At 47.7% G+C, this 19,018-nt stretch overlaps 1 protein-coding gene across 2 annotated transcripts in view; it reads left to right on the top strand.

The window, feature by feature from the left end:
- LOC135054955 (glycine N-acyltransferase-like) overlaps window positions 1–19,018 on the top strand; it is a 167,666-nt gene that overhangs the window by 70,494 nt on the left and 78,154 nt on the right. The window contains exon 1 of one of the 2 annotated variants that reach the window (XM_063958455.1): window positions 15,720–15,778. The exons of the other annotated variant lie outside the window; for it this stretch is intronic. Coding sequence (XP_063814525.1) covers window positions 15,756–15,778 — 23 coding nt within the window. The 5' untranslated portion in view covers window positions 15,720–15,755. Of the gene's footprint in view, window positions 1–15,719; window positions 15,779–19,018 lie in introns of those variants that run through there. 2 annotated transcript variants of the gene reach the window in all.

Raw genomic sequence — 19,018 nt, 5'->3', positions numbered from 1 at the left:
ATCGGCGCTACTACTGGGGGTACTATGCATGTTAGCGGCACTACTACTGGGGGCACTATGCATGTTAGTGGCGCTACTACTGGGGGCACTATGCATGTCAGCAGCACTCCTACTGGGGGCACTATGCGTATAAGCGGTGCTACTACTGGGGGCACTATACGTGTAATCGGCGCTACTATTGGGGGTACTATGCATGTAATCGGTGCTACTACTGGGGGCACTATGCATGTAATTGGTGCGACTACTGGGGGCACTATGCATGTCAGCAGCACTCCTACTGGGGGTACTATGCATATAAGCGGTGCTACTACTGGAGGCACTATACGTGTAATCGGCGCTACTACTGTGGGTACTATGCATGTAATCGGTGCTACTACTGGGGGCACTATGCATGTAATCGGCGCTACTACTGGGGGTACTATGCATGTTAGCGGCACTACTACTGGGGGCACTATGCATGTTAGTGGCGCTACTACTGGGGGCACTATGCATGTCAGCAGCACTCCTACTGGGGGCACTATGCGTATAAGCGGTTCTACTACTGGGGGCACTATACGTGTAATCGGCGCTACTACTGGGGGTACTATGCATGTAATCGGTGCTACTACTGGGGGCACTATGCATGTAATTGGTGCGACTACTGGGGGCACTATGCATGTCAGCAGCACTCCTACTGGGGGTACTATGCATATAAGCGGTGCTACTACTGGAGGCACTATACGTGTAATCGGCGCTACTACTGTGGGTACTATGCATGTAATCGGTGCTACTACTGGGGGCACTATGCATGTAATCGGCGCTACTACTGGGGGTACTATGCATGTTAGCGGCACTACTACTGGGGGCACTATGCATGTTAGTGGCGCTACTACTGGGGGCACTATGCATGTCAGCAGCACTCCTACTGGGGGCACTATGCGTATAAGCGGTGCTACTACTGGGGGCACTATACGTGTAATCGGCGCTACTACTGGGGGTACTATGCATGTAATCGGTGCTACTACTGGGGGCACTATGCATGTAATTGGTGCGACTACTGGGGGCACTATGCATGTCAGCAGCACTCATACTGGGGGTACTATGCATATAAGCGGTGCTACTACTGGAGGCACTATACGTGTAATCGGCGCTACTACTGTGGGTACTATGCATGTAATCGGTGCTACTACTGGGGGCACTATGCATGTAATTGGTGCGACTACTGGGGGCACTATGCGTGTATGCAACGCTACTACTGGGGGCACTATGCGTGTAATCGGTGCTACTACTGGGGGTACTATGCGTGTAATCGGTGCTACTACTGGGGGTACTATGCGTGTAATTGGCGCTACTACTGGGGGCACTATGCATGTAATTGGTGCGACTACTGGGGGCACTATGTGTGTATGCAATGCTACTACTGGGGGCACTATGCGTGTAATCGGTGCTACTACTGGGGGCACTATGCGTGTAATCGGTGCTACTACTGGGGGCACTATGCGTATAAGCGTCGCTACTGCGTGCGGTGTAATGTGAATAAGATTGTGCTACTGTGTGGAGTAATTTGAAATGGGGACACTATTGTGTGGCCATGCCCCATCCTTGTGAAACCACATACCCTTTTTCATTGTGTTCCTTCCCTCTGTAAAGTATGGGAGGGCGCAAATTTATAGTTTGCAGGGGGGTGCCGAACACCCTAGCACTGGCCCTGGCCTGAGGGTGATGACTGTGGTGAGTTAAAACCGGGGGCCCCGCTAGGGGGGGTCCCCCGTATCAAAGTACGGCTGAACGTGGGCGCAGCATACGGGACCCTCCTGGGGAAAACCCGCTTGAGCCCCCCATGTAGACTGGCTTCAAACAGCTTGAACTAGCACCTGTGTGATGTTTTTAAGCAAACAGTAGACATTGCCAGTATAATAAAATCACTGTAGCTCTGGCGCCATTGGAGGGGGCGGGGCTACCTCAGAGCGGGACCAGCTGCATTGTGGCGCCATCCTCTGCTTAATGCAGCCACAGACAGTACACACGGCGCTTCCTGCCTCACAAGACGCTGGAAAACTGATACAGGGTGTAGCAAAGGGGGAGAGCCACTATTGTACACTATCTGGGTCCTCTACAGGACAGAAATTATTAGTGTTACTGTGATGTAATTAGCTTTCAGCCTCACTGGGGTTGTGCAGCTAGGGGTGTACTGGTGTCTCTTTCTCTGTGGCGGATATTCAATTGTTTGAATAGTCAGTTGGGTGTCTGTTTTTCCTATCTAATAGGAAAATATAGACACCCAACCGACTTTTCAAACAATAGAGTTCAACTCTGTGTGTCTCCTCTCACATACAGTAAGGGCAGGATTGAAAAGTATTACTGTCTGTGTGTATTAGAGATGAGCGGGTTCGGTTTCTCTGAATCCGAACCCGCCCGAACTTCATGTTTTTTTTCACGGGTCCGAGCGACTCGGATCTTCCCGCCTTGCTCGGTTAACCCGAGCGCGCCCGAACGTCATCATGACGCTGTCGGATTCTCGCGAGGCTCGGATTCTATCGCGAGACTCGGATTCTATATAAGGAGCCGCGCGTCGCCGCCATTTTCACACGTGCATTGAGATTGATAGGGAGAGGACGTGGCTGGCGTCCTCTCCATTTAGATTAGGGTTGAGAGAGAGAGAGAGAGATTGACCTGAGGCTGTGATACTGTAGAAGAGAGTGCAGAGTTTAGTGACTGACGACCACAGTGACCACCAGACAGTGCAGTTGTTTGTTTTATTTAATATATCCGTTCTCTGCCTGAAAAAAACGATACACACAGTGACTCAGTCACATACCATATCTGTGTGCACTGCTCAGCCCAGTGTGCTGCATCAATGTATATATATATCTGACTGTGCTCAGCTCACACAGCTTATAATTGTGGGGGAGACTGGGGAGCACTGCAGTGCCAGTTATAGGTTATAGCAGGAGCCAGGAGTACATAATATTATATTAAAATTAAACAGTGCACACTTTTGCTGCAGGAGTGCCACTGCCAGTGTGACTAGTGACCAGTGACCTGACCACCAGTATATATAATATTAGTAGTATACTATCTCTTTATCAACCAGTCTATATTAGCAGCAGACACAGTACAGTGCGGTAGTTCACGGCTGTGGCTACCTCTGTGTCGGCACTCGGCAGCCCGTCCATAATTGTATATACCACCTAACCGTGGTTTTTTTTTCTTTCTTTATAGTCATACTAGTTACGAGTATACTATCTCTTTATCAACCAGTCTATATTAGCAGCAGACACAGTACAGTGCGGTAGTTCACGGCTGTGGCTACCTCTGTGTCGGCACTCGGCAGCCCGTCCATAATTGTATATACCACCTAACCGTGGTTTTTTTTTCTTTCTTTATACATACATACTAGTTACGAGTATACTATCTCTTTATCAACCAGTCTATATATTAGCAGCAGACACAGTACAGTGCGGTAGTTCACGGCTGTGGCTACCTCTGTGTCGGCACTCGGCAGCCCGTCCATAATTGTATATACCACCTAACCGTGGTTTTTTTTTCTTTCTTTATACATACATACTAGTTACGAGTATACTATCTCTTTATCAACCAGTCTATATATTAGCAGCAGACACAGTACAGTGCGGTAGTTCACGGCTGTGGCTACCTCTGTGTCGGCACTCGGCAGCCCGTCCATAATTGTATATACCACCTAACCGTGGTTTTTTTTTCTTTCTTTATACATACATACTAGTTACGAGTATACTATCTCTTTATCAACCAGTCTATATATTAGCAGCAGACACAGTACAGTGCGGTAGTTCACGGCTGTGGCTACCTCTGTGTCGGCACTCGGCAGCCCGTCCATAATTGTATATACCACCTAACCGTGGTTTTTTTTTCTTTCTTTATACATACATACTAGTTACGAGTATACTATCTCTTTATCAACCAGTCTATATATTAGCAGCAGACACAGTACAGTGCGGTAGTTCACGGCTGTGGCTACCTCTGTGTCGGCACTCGGCAGCCCGTCCATAATTGTATATACCACCTAACCGTGGTTTTTTTTTCTTTCTTTATACATACATACTAGTTACGAGTATACTATCTCTTTATCAACCAGTCTATATATTAGCAGCAGACACAGTACAGTGCGGTAGTTCACGGCTGTGGCTACCTCTGTGTCGGCACTCGGCAGCCCGTCCATAATTGTATATACCACCTAACCGTGGTTTTTTTTTTCTTTCTTTATACATACATACTAGTTACGAGTATACTATCTCTTTATCAACCAGTCTATATATTAGCAGCAGACACAGTACAGTGCGGTAGTTCACGGCTGTGGCTACCTCTGTGTCGGCACTCGGCAGCCCGTCCATAATTGTATATACCACCTAACCGTGTTTTTTTTTTCTTTCTTTATACATACATACTAGTTACGAGTATACTATCTCTTTATCAACCAGTCTATATATTAGCAGCAGACACAGTACAGTGCGGTAGTTCACGGCTGTGGCTACCTCTGTGTCGGCACTCGGCAGCCCGTCCATAATTGTATATACCACCTAACCGTGGTTTTTTTTTCTTTCTTTATAGTCATACTAGTTACGAGTATACTATCTCTTTATCAACCAGTCTATATTAGCAGCAGACACAGTACAGTGCGGTAGTTCACGGCTGTGGCTACCTCTGTGTCGGCACTCGGCAGCCTGTCCATAATTGTATATACCACCTAACCGTGGTTTTTTTTTCTTTCTTTATACATACATACTAGTTACGAGTATACTATCTCTTTATCAACCAGTCTATATATTAGCAGCAGACACAGTACAGTGCGGTAGTTCACGGCTGTGGCTACCTCTGTGTCGGCACTCGGCAGCCCGTCCATAATTGTATATACCACCTAACCGTGGTTTTTTTTTCTTTCTTTATACATACATACTAGTTACGAGTATACTATCTCTTTATCAACCAGTCTATATATTAGCAGCAGACACAGTACAGTGCGGTAGTTCACGGCTGTGGCTACCTCTGTGTCGGCACTCGGCAGCCCGTCCATAATTGTATACTAGTATCCAATCCATCCATCTCCATTGTTTACCTGAGGTGCCTTTTAGTTGTGCCTATTAAAATATGGAGAACAAAAATGTTGAGGTTCCAAAATTAGGGAAAGATCAAGATCCACTTCCACCTCGTGCTGAAGCTGCTGCCACTAGTCATGGCCGAGACAATGAAATGCCAGCAACGTCGTCTGCCAAGGCCGATGCCCAATGTCATAGTACAGAGCATGTCAAATCCAAAACACCAAATATCAGTAAAAAAAGGACTCCAAAACCTAAAATAAAATTGTCGGAGGAGAAGCGTAAACTTGCCAATATGCCATTTACCACACGGAGTGGCAAGGAACGGCTGAGGCCCTGGCCTATGTTCATGGCTAGTGGTTCAGCTTCACATGAGGATGGAAGCACTCAGCCTCTCGCTAGAAAAATGAAAAGACTAAAGCTGGCAAAAGCAGTAGCACCGCAAAGAACTGTGCGTTCTTCGAAATCCCAAATCCACAAGGAGAGTCCGACTCCAATTGTGTCGGTTGCGATGCCTGACCTTCCCAACACTGGACGTGAAGAGCATGCGCCTTCCACCATTTGCACGCCCCCTGCAAGTGATGGAAGGAGCACCCGCAGTCCAGTTCCTGATAGTCAGATTGAAGATGTCAGTGTTGAAGTACACCAGGATGAGGAGGATATGGGTGTTGCTGGCGCTGGGGAGGAAATTGACCAGGAGGATTCTGATGGTGAGGTGGTTTGTTTAAGTCAGGCACCCGGGGAGACACCTGTTGTCCGTGGTAGGAATATGGCCGTTGACATGCCTGGTGAAAATACCAAAAAAATCAGCTCTTCGGTGTGGAAGTATTTCACCAGAAATGCAGACAACAGGTGTCAAGCCGTGTGTTCCCTTTGTCAAGCTGTAATAAGTAGGGGTAAGGACGTTAACCACCTCGGAACATCCTCCCTTATACGTCACCTGCAGCGCATTCATAATAAGTCAGTGACAAGTTCAAAAACTTGGGCCGACAGCGGAAGCAGTCCACTGACCAGTAAATCCCTTCCTCTTGTAACCAAGCTCACGCAAACCACCCCACCAACTCCCTCAGTGTCAATTTCCTCCTTCCCCAGGAATGCCAATAGTCCTGCAGGCCATGTCACTGGCAATTCTGACGAGTCCTCTCCTGCCTGGGATTCCTCCGATGCATCCTTGCGTGTAACGCCTACTGCTGCTGGCGCTGCTGTTGTTGCTGCTGGGAGTCGATGGTCATCCCAGAGGGGAAGTCGTAAGACCACTTTTACTACTTCCACCAAGCAATTGACTGTCCAACAGTCCTTTGCGAGGAAGATGAAATATCACAGCAGTCATCCTACTGCAAAGCGGATAACTGAGGCCTTGACATCCTGGGTGGTGAGAAACGTGGTTCCGGTATCCATCATTACTGCAGAGCCAACTAGAGACTTGTTGGAGGTACTGTGTCCCCGGTACCAAATACCATCTAGGTTCCATTTCTCTAGGCAGGCGATACCGAAAATGTACACAGACCTCAGAAAAAGAGTCACCAGTGTCCTAAAAAATGCAGCTGTACCCAATGTCCACTTAACCACGGACATGTGGACAAGTGGAGCAGGGCAGGGTCAGGACTATATGACTGTGACAGCCCACTGGGTAGATGTATGGACTCCCGCCGCAAGAACAGCAGCGGCGGCACCAGTAGCAGCATCTCGCAAACGCCAACTCTTTCCTAGGCAGGCTACGCTTTGTATCACCGGTTTCCAGAATACGCACACAGCTGAAAACCTCTTACGGCAACTGAGGAAGATCATCGCGGAATGGCTTACCCCAATTGGACTCTCCTGTGGATTTGTGGCATCGGACAACGCCAGCAATATTGTGTGTGCATTAAATATGGGCAAATTCCAGCACGTCCCATGTTTTGCACATACCTTGAATTTGGTGGTGCAGAATTTTTTAAAAAACGACAGGGGCGTGCAAGAGATGCTGTCGGTGGCCAGAAGAATTGCGGGACACTTTCGGCGTACAGGCACCACGTACAGAAGACTGGAGCACCACCAAAAACTACTGAACCTGCCCTGCCATCATCTGAAGCAAGAAGTGGTAACGAGGTGGAATTCAACCCTCTATATGCTTCAGAGGTTGGAGGAGCAGCAAAAGGCCATTCAAGCCTATACAATTGAGCACGATATAGTAGGTGGAATGCACCTGTCTCAGGCGCAGTGGAGAATGATTTCAACGTTGTGCAAGGTTCTGATGCCCTTTGAACTTGCCACACGTGAAGTCAGTTCAGACACTGCCAGCCTGAGTCAGGTCATTCCCCTCATCAGGCTTTTGCAGAAGAAGCTGGAGACATTGAAGGAGGAGCTAACACGGAGCGATTCCGCTAGGCATGTGGGACTTGTGGATGGAGCCCTTAATTCGCTTAACAAGGATTCACGGGTGGTCAATCTGTTGAAATCAGAGCACTACATTTTGGCCACCGTGCTCGATCCTAGATTTAAAGCCTACCTTGGATCTCTCTTTCCGGCAGACACAAGTCTGCTGGGGTTGAAAGACCTGCTGGTGACAAAATTGTCAAGTCAAGCGGAACGCGACCTGTCAACATCTCCTCCTTCACATTCTCCCGCAACTGGGGGTGCGAGGAAAAGGCTCAGAATTCCGAGCCCACCCGCTGGCGGTGATGCAGGGCAGTCTGGAGCGACTGCTGATGCTGACATCTGGTCCGGACTGAAGGACCTGACAACGATTACGGACATGTCGTCTACTGTCACTGCATATGATTCTCTCAACATTGATAGAATGGTGGAGGATTATATGAGTGACCGCATCCAAGTAGGCACGTCACACAGTCCGTACTTATACTGGCAGGAAAAAGAGACAATTTGGAGGCCCTTGCACAAACTGGCTTTATTCTACCTAAGTTGCCCTCCCACAAGTGTGTACTCCGAAAGAGTGTTTAGTGCCGCCGCTCACCTTGTCAGCAATCGGCGTACGAGGTTACATCCAGAAAATGTGGAGAAGATGATGTTCATTAAAATGAATTATAATCAATTCCTCCGCGGAGACATTGACCAGCAGCAATTGCCTCCACAAAGTACACAGGGAGCTGAGATGGTGGATTCCAGTGGGGACGAATTGATAATCTGTGAGGAGGGGGATGTACACGGTTATATATCGGAGGGTGATGATGAGGTGGACATCTTGCCTCTGTAGAGCCAGTTTGTGCAAGGAGAGATTAATTGCTTCTTTTTTGGGGGGGGTCCAAACCAACCCGTCATATCAGTCACAGTCGTGTGGCAGACCCTGTCACTGAAATGATGGGTTGGTTAAAGTGTGCATGTCCTGTTTTGTTTATACAACATAAGGGTGGGTGGGAGGGCCCAAGGACAATTCCATCTTGCACCTCTTTTTTCTTTTCTTTTTCTTTGCATCATGTGCTGATTGGGGAGGGTTTTTTGGAAGGGACATCCTGCGTGACACTGCAGTGCCACTCCTAAATGGGCCCGGTGTTTGTGTCGGCCACTAGGGTCGCTAATCTTACTCACACAGTCAGCTACCTCATTGCGCCTCTTTTTTTCTTTGCGTCATGTGCTGTTTGGGGAGGGTTTTTTGGAAGGGACATCCTGCGTGACACTGCAGTGCCACTCCTAGATGGGCCCGGTGTTTGTGTCGGCCACTAGGGTCGCTAATCTTACTCACACAGCTACCTCATTGCGCCTCTTTTTTTCTTTGCGTCATGTGCTGTTTGGGGAGGGTTTTTTGGAAGGGCCATCCTGCGTGACACTGCAGTGCCACTCCTAGATGGGCCCGGTGTTTGTGTCGGCCACTAGGGTCGCTAATCTTACTCACACAGCTACCTCATTGCGCCTCTTTTTTTCTTTGCGTCATGTGCTGTTTGGGGAGGGTTTTTTTTGGAAGGGACATCCTGCGTGACACTGCAGTGCCACTCCTAGATGGGCCCGGTGTTTGTGTCGGCCACTAGGGTCGCTTATCTTACACAGCGACCTCGGTGCAAATTTTAGGACTAAAAATAATATTGTGAGGTGTGAGGTATTCAGAATAGACTGAAAATGAGTGTAAATTATGGTTTTTGAGGTTAATAATACTTTGGGATCAAAATGACCCCCAAATTCTATGATTTAAGCTGTTTTTTAGTGTTTTTTGAAAAAAACACCCGAATCCAAAACACACCCGAATCCGACAAAAAAAATTCGGTGAGGTTTTGCCAAAACGCGTTCGAACCCAAAACACGGCCGCGGAACCGAACCCAAAACCAAAACACAAAACCCGAAAAATTTCAGGCGCTCATCTCTAGTGTGTATTAGAGATGAGCGCCTGAAATTTTTCGGGTTTTGTGTTTTGGTTTTGGGTTCGGTTCCGCGGCCGTGTTTTGGGTTCGAACGCGTTTTGGCAAAACCTCACCGAATTTTTTTTGTCGGATTCGGGTGTGTTTTGGATTCGGGTGTTTTTTTCAAAAAACACTAAAAAACAGCTTAAATCATAGAATTTGGGGGTCATTTTGATCCCAAAGTATTATTAACCTCAAAAACCATAATTTACACTCATTTTCAGTCTATTCTGAATACCTCACACCTCACAATATTATTTATAGTCCTAAAATTTGCACCGAGGTCGCTGTGTGAGTAAGATAAGCGACCCTAGTGGCCGACACAAACACCGGGCCCATCTAGGAGTGGCACTGCAGTGTCACGCAGGATGTCCCTTCCAAAAAACCCTCCCCAAACAGCACATGACGCAAAGAAAAAAAGAGGCGCAATGAGGTAGCTGTGTGAGTAAGATTAGCGACCCTAGTGGCCGACACAAACACCGGGCCCATCTAGGAGTGGCACTGCAGTGTCACGCAGGATGGCCCTTCCAAAAAACCCTCCCCAAACAGCACATGACGCAAAGAAAAAAAGAGGCGCAATGAGGTAGCTGTGTGAGTAAGATTAGCGACCCTAGAGGCCGACACAAACACCGGGCCCATCTAGGAGTGGCACTGCAGTGTCACGCAGGATGTCCCTTCCAAAAAACCCTCCCCAAACAGCACATGACGCAAAGAAAAAAAGAGGCGCAATGAGGTAGCTGTGTGAGTAAGATTAGCGACCCTAGTGGCCGACACAAACACCGGGCCCATCTAGGAGTGGCACTGCAGTGTCACGCAGGATGTCCCTTCCAAAAAACCCTCCCCAAACAGCACATGACGCAAAGAAAAAAAGAGGCGCAATGAGGTAGCTGACTGTGTGAGTAAGATTAGCGACCCTAGTGGCCGACACAAACACCGGGCCCATCTAGGAGTGGCACTGCAGTGTCACGCAGGATGTCCCTTCCAAAAAACCCTCCCCAATCAGCACATGATGCAAAGAAAAAGAAAAGAAAAAAGAGGTGCAAGATGGAATTGTCCTTGGGCCCTCCCACCCACCCTTATGTTGTATAAACAAAACAGGACATGCACACTTTAACCAACCCATCATTTCAGTGACAGGGTCTGCCACACGACTGTGACTGATATGACGGGTTGGTTTGGACCGCCCCCAAAAAAGAAGCAATTAATCTCTCCTTGCACAAACTGGCTCTACAGAGGCAAGATGTCCACCTCATCTTCACCCTCCGATATATCACCGTGTACATCCCCCTCCTCACAGATTATCAATTCGTCCCCACTGGAATCCACCATCTCAGCTCCCTGTGTACTTTGTGGAGGCAATTGCTGCTGGTCAATGTCTCCGCGGAGGAATTGATTATAATTCATTTTAATGAACATCATCTTCTCCACATTTTCTGGATGTAACCTCGTACGCCGATTGCTGACAAGGTGAGCGGCGGCACTAAACACTCTTTCGGAGTACACACTTGTGGGAGGGCAACTTAGGTAGAATAAAGCCAGTTTGTGCAAGGGCCTCCAAATTGCCTCTTTTTCCTGCCAGTATAAGTACGGACTGTGTGACGTGCCTACTTGGATGCGGTCACTCATATAATCCTCCACCATTCTATCAATGTTGAGAGAATCATATGCAGTGACAGTAGACGACATGTCCGTAATCGTTGTCAGGTCCTTCAGTCCGGACCAGATGTCAGCATCAGCAGTCGCTCCAGACTGCCCTGCATCACCGCCAGCGGGTGGGCTCGGAATTCTGAGCCTTTTCCTCGCACCCCCAGTTGCGGGAGAATGTGAAGGAGGAGATGTTGACAGGTCGCGTTCCGCTTGACTTGACAATTTTGTCACCAGCAGGTCTTTCAACCCCAGCAGACTTGTGTCTGCCGGAAAGAGAGATCCAAGGTAGGCTTTAAATCTAGGATCGAGCACGGTGGCCAAAATGTAGTGCTCTGATTTCAACAGATTGACCACCCGTGAATCCTTGTTAAGCGAATTAAGGGCTGCATCCACAAGTCCCACATGCCTAGCGGAATCGCTCCCTTTTAGCTCCTTCTTCAATGCCTCCAGCTTCTTCTGCAAAAGCCTGATGAGGGGAATGACCTGACTCAGGCTGGCAGTGTCTGAACTGACTTCACGTGTGGCAAGTTCAAAGGGCATCAGAACCTTGCACAACGTTGAAATCATTCTCCACTGCACTTGAGACAGGTGCATTCCACCTCCTATATCGTGCTCAATTGTATAGGCTTGAATGGCCTTTTGCTGCTCCTCCAACCTCTGAAGCATATAGAGGGTTGAATTCCACCTCGTTACCACTTCTTGCTTCAGATGATGGCAGGGCAGGTTCAGTAGTTTTTGGTGGTGCTCCAGTCTTCTGTACGTGGTGCCTGTACGCCGAAAGTGTCCCGCAATTCTTCTGGCCACAGACAGCATCTCTTGCACGCCCCTGTCGTTTTTTAAAAAATTCTGCACCACCAAATTCAAGGTATGCGCAAAACATGGGACGTGCTGGAATTTGCCCATATTTAATGCACACACAATATTGCTGGCGTTGTCCGATGCCACAAATCCACAGGAGAGTCCAATTGGGGTAAGCCATTCCGCGATGATCTTCCTCAGTTGCCGTAAGAGGTTTTCAGCTGTGTGCGTATTCTGGAAAGCGGTGATACAAAGCGTAGCCTGCCTAGGAAAGAGTTGGCGTTTGCGAGATGCTGCTACTGGTGCCGCCGCTGCTGTTCTTGCGGCGGGAGTCCATACATCTACCCAGTGGGCTGTCACAGTCATATAGTCCTGACCCTGCCCTGCTCCACTTGTCCACATGTCCGTGGTTAAGTGGACATTGGGTACAACTGCATTTTTTAGGACACTGGTGAGTCTTTTTCTGACGTCCGTGTACATTCTCGGTATCGCCTGCCTAGAGAAGTGGAACCTAGATGGTATTTGGTAACGGGGGCACACTGCCTCAATAAATTGTCTAGTTCCCTGTGAACTAACGGCGGATACCGGACGCACGTCTAACACCAACATAGTTGTCAAGGCCTCAGTTATCCGCTTTGCAGTAGGATGACTGCTGTGATATTTCATCTTCCTCGCAAAGGACTGTTGAACAGTCAATTGCTTACTGGAAGTAGTACAAGTGGGCTTACGACTTCCCCTCTGGGATGACCATCGACTCCCAGCGGCAACAACAGCAGCGCCAGCAGCAGTAGGCGTTACACGCAAGGATGCATCGGAGGAATCCCAGGCAGGAGAGGACTCGTCAGAATTGCCAGTGACATGGCCTGCAGGACTATTGGCATTCCTGGGGAAGGAGGAAATTGACACTGAGGGAGTTGGTGGGGTGGTTTGCGTGAGCTTGGTTACAAGAGGAAGGGATTTACTGGTCAGTGGACTGCTTCCGCTGTCACCCAAAGTTTTTGAACTTGTCACTGACTTATTATGAATGCGCTGCAGGTGACGTATAAGGGAGGATGTTCCGAGGTGGTTAACGTCCTTACCCCTACTTATTACAGCTTGACAAAGGGAACACACGGCTTGACACCTGTTGTCCGCATTTCTGGTGAAATACCTCCACACCGAAGAGCTGATTTTTTTGGTATTTTCACCTGGCATGTCAACGGCCATATTCCTCCCACGGACAACAGGTGTCTCCCCGGGTGCCTGACTTAAACAAACCACCTCACCATCAGAATCCTCCTGGTCAATTTCCTCCCCAGCGCCAGCAACACCCATATCCTCCTCATCCTGGTGTACTTCAACACTGACATCTTCAATCTGACTATCAGGAACTGGACTGCGGGTGCTCCTTCCAGCACTTGCAGGGGGCGTGCAAATGGTGGAAGGCGCATGCTCTTCACGTCCAGTGTTGGGAAGGTCAGGCATCGCAACCGACACAATTGGACTCTCCTTGTGGATTTGGGATTTCGAAGAATGCACAGTTCTTTGCTGTGCTGCTTTTGCCAGCTTGAGTCTTTTCATTTTTCTAGCGAGAGGCTGAGTGCTTCCATCCTCATGTGAAGCTGAACCACTAGCCATGAACATAGGCCAAGGGCCTCAGCCGTTCCTTGCCACTCCGTGTGGTAAATGGCATATTGGCAAGTTTACGCTTCTCCTCCGACAATTTTATTTTAGGTTTTGGAGTCCTTTTTTTTCTGATATTTGGTGTTTTGGATTTGACATGCTCTGTACTATGACATTGGGCATCGGCCTTGGCAGACGACGTTGCTGGCATTTCATCGTCTCGGCCATGACTAGTGGCAGCAGCTTCAGCACGAGGTGGAAGTGGATCTTGATCTTTCCCTAATTTTGGAACCTCAACATTTTTGTTCTCCATATTTTAATAGGCACAACTAAAAGGCACCTCAGGTAAACAATGGAGATGGATACTAGTATACAATTATGGACTGCCTGCCGACTGCAGACACAGAGGTAGCCACAGCCGTGAACTACCGTACTGTACTGTGTCTGCAGCTAATATAGACTGGTTGATAAAGAGAAGATGTCTATGTAACTATGTATGTATAAAGAAGAATGAAAAAAATCCACGGTTAGGTGGTATTACAATTATGGACGGACTGCCTGCCGAGTGCAGAGACACAGAGGTAGCCACAGCCGTGAACTACCGTACTGTGTCTGCTGCGACTGGATGATAAATGATATAAAAAATATATATATATCACTACTGCAGCCGGACAGGTATATATTATATATTATATAATGACGGACCTGCTGGACACTGTCTGTCAGCAGAATGAGTTTTATTTTTATAGAATAAAAAAAAAAAAACACACAAGTGAAGTCACACGACGAGTGTTTAACTTTTTCAGGCAATCACAATATAAGTATACTACTAACTATACTGGTGGTCAGTGTGGTCAGGTCACTGGTCAGTCACACTGGCAGTGGCACTCCTGCAGCAAAAGTGTGCACTGTTTAATTTTAATATAATATGTACTCCTGGCTCCTGCTATAACCTATAACTGGCACTGCAGTAGTGCTCCCCAGTCTCCCCCACAATTATAAGCTGTGTGAGCTGAGCAGTCAGACAGATATATAATATATATAGATGATGCAGCACACTGGCCTGAGCCTGAGCAGTGCACACAGATATGGTATGTGACTGACTGAGTCACTGTGTGTATCGCTTTTTTCAGGCAGAGAACGGATATATTAAATAAACTGCACTGTGTGTCTGGTGGTCACTCACTATATAATATATTATGTACTCCTGGCTCCTGCTATAACCTATAACTGGCACTGCAGTAGTGCTCCCCAGTCTCCCCCACAATTATAAGCTGTGTGAGCTGAGCAGTCAGACAGATATATATAATATTATATATAGATAATAGATGATGCAGCACACTGGCCTGAGCCTGAGCAGTGCACACAGATATGGTATGTGACTGACTGAGTCACTGTGTGTATCGCTTTTTTCAGGCAGAGAACGGATATATTAAATAAACTGCACTGTGTGTCTGGTGGTCACTCACTATATAATATATTATGTACTCCTGGCTCCTGCTATAACCTATAACTGGCACTGCAGTAGTGCTCCCCAGTCTCCCCCACAATTATAAGCTGTGTGAGCTGAGCAGTCAGACAGATATATATATATAATATTATATATAGATAATAGATGATGCAGCACACTGGCCTGAGCCTGAGCAGTGCACACAGATATGGTATGTGACTGAGTCACTGTGTGCTGTGTATCGCTTTTTTCAGGCAGAGAACGGATTATAAAGTAAACTGCACTGTCCTCACTAGTAAACTCTCTCCACTCAGTCTCTACACTTCTACAGTAACAGTACTCCTCCTAGTCAGCTCCAGTAAATCTCTCTCAGTCTCTTATAATCTAAATGGAGAGGACGCCAGCCACGTCCTCTCCCTATCAATCTCAATGCACGTGTGAAAATGGCGGCGACGCGCGGCTCCTTATATAGAATCCGAGTCTCGCGATAGAATCCGAGCCTCGCGAGAATCCGACAGCGTCATGATGACGTTCGGGCGCGCTCGGGTTAACCGAGCAAGGCGGGAAGATCCGAGTCGCTCGGACCCGTGAAAAAAAACATGAAGTTCTGGCGGGTTCGGATTCAGAGAAACCGAACCCGCTCATCTCTAGTGTGTATGTGTATGTTATTGTGCTTACTGTGAAACATGGGGAAACACAAGCTGTGCAGTGTATGTCACACTAGATTCTGCGTGGATCGGGCTTTCATTTTGTTATTATAGTCAAGTCTTTGGACTACTTTGTGAAATAAGAGGACAGATCTACACTGGATTGGTTGTAACTTGTAAGTATAATTTTATTTTTACAGGTCCCCCGTGGATTCTACATGGACAAGTGGACATGAATCTCAGCGTTGGAGGTAGGTAAGTATGTGAGTGTGTAAGTGTGTCTGAATAAAATTTTACTTTTACGGTGTGTGTCTTGTGGTTTTTGTTGTTTTTTTGTAGAACTACAGGTACCAGGGGGCCCATTATTTCCCCGCATGCTGGTACTTGTAGTTCTCCAAGTACCAGATTGCGGGGGAGGCTTGCTGGGACTTGTAATTCTACCACAAAAAAACAATATTCTTTTTTTTTACACAAAGGCTATCAGCCCCCCATCCACCGCCCAGCGATGGGGGGACAGCCTCGGGCTTCACCCCCTGACCCTTGGGTGCCTGGAGGGGGGGACCCCTTGATTTAAGGGGTCCCCACTCCTCCAGGGAACCCCGGCCAAGGGTGACTAGTTGGGGGGGTAATGCCACGGCCGCAGGGGCCTATTAAAAGTGTCCCCTGGCTGTGGCATTATCTCTATGACTAGTGGTGGCATTATCTCTCTGGCTAGTGGAGCCCGGTGCTTGTTTTAAAAATACGGAGGACCCCTACATCTTTTGTCCCCCGTATTTTTGGAACCAGGGCCGGCCCAAGAGCCCGGTGCTGGTTGTATAAATATGGGGGGACCCTACACATTTTCCCCCCTGTATTTTTACAACCAGGGCCGGCTCAAAGAGCCAGAGGCTGGTTATACTAAGGAGGGGGGACCCCACGCGATTATTTTCTTTGAATTTTAACACTTTCACACCTCTTTCCACAGTCAAGCATGCACGGATCTCACTGCTCTCTCACTGATCTATCTGAATACACCACCAAAAAATCAGATCTATTTTAAAACTGCTTTTTTTTTAAAACAAATTCTTTGCTTTCCCGGCAGTGTTTGGCTATTGTCGGCAGTTAGTGTTAATACTTATTCTTAGTAAATTACTGAGTTGTATCAAATAACAGGCAGGGCCATCTTAACAGCAGTGTAGGCCCCTGGGCACAGCAATGCATCCTCCAGCGGTAGGGGTGGGGGGTGCTATCAACGGCAGCTTTGATGTCCCACTGGGCGGTAGGGGGTGTTCTATCTTCCGCTCAGCATGAAGGACCTGGAGCAGTAATTTCTGCTAATTACTCCTTTTCTGCACAGATGGGGCTAAACTGTAGAAGGGGGCATTGGGCTGAATGAAGAATCCCTAGTACATGACTTCCAGGGTGGTAGGGGGTGTTTAATATGTAGGGGAGGGGTGGATATTGGAGTGGGCTTAATATTTATCATTTTCCGGTGGGAGGACAGCTTGCTTGACTGCAGATATCTCAAGTTCCTGAAAATATATTTCTTAGCTTTGAATGGGATAAAAAAAAAACTACAGCATCCCACCTTTCAGGAGGATCAGTGGACTTGGGGATCAGAGTTCAGGAGCCAGAGCAATTCACCAATGAAAATCTAAAACGGCATATTACGCGTGTGGAGCTGGAGCATGGACCAGCTGCTGGAAGGCTGATATCTCTGGTTCTGGGCATAGTAGGGACAAGCGGCCTGTGTCAACCAAAAGGGGAGAGTCACAGCTTTTGGAATATACTCTACATCAGACAGAACCCGAGATATCTGGCTGGGCAGAGCAATTAATAGGCTTGGATGGGGACCACTGCTTTCAAGTCGGATATCTCCAGTTCCCCAGGGCCGATTTTCAAAAATCTGGTACCCCTGGAAAGAGGGGACCCTCAGCTATCAGCCTAGGGCCCTTATACTCCTGGGGCCCTCGGGCAAGAGCCCATTGAGCCCATATGAAGAGACAGCCCTAATAACAAGCGTGTTTGACCAATGGTGTATTCATTCGTATTTGTGAACTTAGCCGAGGAAAACAATACGAATAGCCCCAACACTGCTGAGATTTGTGTTTAGTAAATTCCTGAGATGACACTTAGAAAAAAAAACTCGGACAAAATCAGGACCTTAGTAAATTTTCCCCCCTATAGTCTTTTTAGACACACACTTCTAGCCTATTGCATATTAGAGTTGTACCTACCTCTAAATAAGAGGGTCAATATACGCACACAAGACCAGTGCCAAGTAGGAGGAGTCACCCCCATCTCTTAGATAAAACTCCTATTTGGTGAAAGGTTTGTCATAGGCTGATACTTGGAATGCAAATATGTCTTGTTTGATGTCCCAGAGCAAGCGTAGGCTGCGTTGTATGGGAGGAACATCAGAACCAAATTATGATCCTTCAAGTTGGTGGCATGATCATCAGAAGGAAATGCTTCCCTTACCTTCTGGCTGTTGAAGATAATCTTGTGGAGCCTTAGGTTTGCCACAGAAGGCATTTCTTGTGTTCTGGTGAGGAGATCAATTGCCTCTTCACTTGTGGGTAGGTATTTAAGTCCGTCATCAACATAGAAGATATTTTCAACAAAATGATGAGCGTCAGATCCATAGTCCTTCTCACCTTCCTGGGCTGTTCTCCGAGTCCATAGAATGCTACAGCAGGAGAAGGGCTGTTGCTAAATACATGTACCTTCATACGGTAATCTATGACTTCATTATTGACGTTGTTGTCCTTGTGCCACAGGAACCTCAGGTAGTTCCGATTGTCTTCCCTGACTATGACGCAATGGAACATCTGCTGGATGTCAGCTACTACTGCCACAGGCTCTTGTCTAAAGTGAATTAGCACTCCTATGAGGCTGTTGTTTAGGTTTGACCAGTAAGGAGCAGATTATTGAGGGAGACACCATCATACTGATGATTTCTTCTTACACTGTAGGCAAGCCTGTTATTGTCTTTGTAACTGCAGAAGCTGCAACTGACTTACTGGTGTATCTAGCAGTTTTTGTCAACCATCTTTTTCAGTATTCTGAGTCAATAACCAAGCTGTAAGTGTAAGGCTCCTTGAGACAGTTCCTCTGTATATGTCTTTATTGAACCAGTAACCTTGTCAGATAGTGTCAACTAGGGAGACCAATCCCAGGATCGGGATCGGTGGAACCCCGGGATTTAGGCCCAAAAACGTCCGGGATTGGCAGCTCCAATCCCGGGGATTGAGGGATCAGCGTTGAGCGTCCTCAGGATGCTTAGACGCTGCCCGGCTCCTTTCTCCCAGCTACCCAGCGCAGTGTGACCTGCAGTGACAGGTCACGCTGCTATGTCCGCAGTCACCTGCCAAGAGTGACGGATGTTTTCCAGCTGCCCGCCCCCTTTGTATGGTGAGTATTGTGTAGGGCAGGTCGGGTGGGCGGGGCAAGGGGGTGGACATATAGGGAATAGCCAATCCCGGGTATCCCAGGAATCCTGGGATTGACCATTTT

The sequence above is a fragment of the Pseudophryne corroboree genome, chromosome 3 (genome assembly GCF_028390025.1).
Source record: "Pseudophryne corroboree isolate aPseCor3 chromosome 3, aPseCor3.hap2, whole genome shotgun sequence".
Lineage (NCBI taxonomy): Eukaryota > Metazoa > Chordata > Amphibia > Anura > Myobatrachidae > Pseudophryne > Pseudophryne corroboree.
This window is presented reverse-complemented; position numbering and strand designations above follow the sequence as displayed.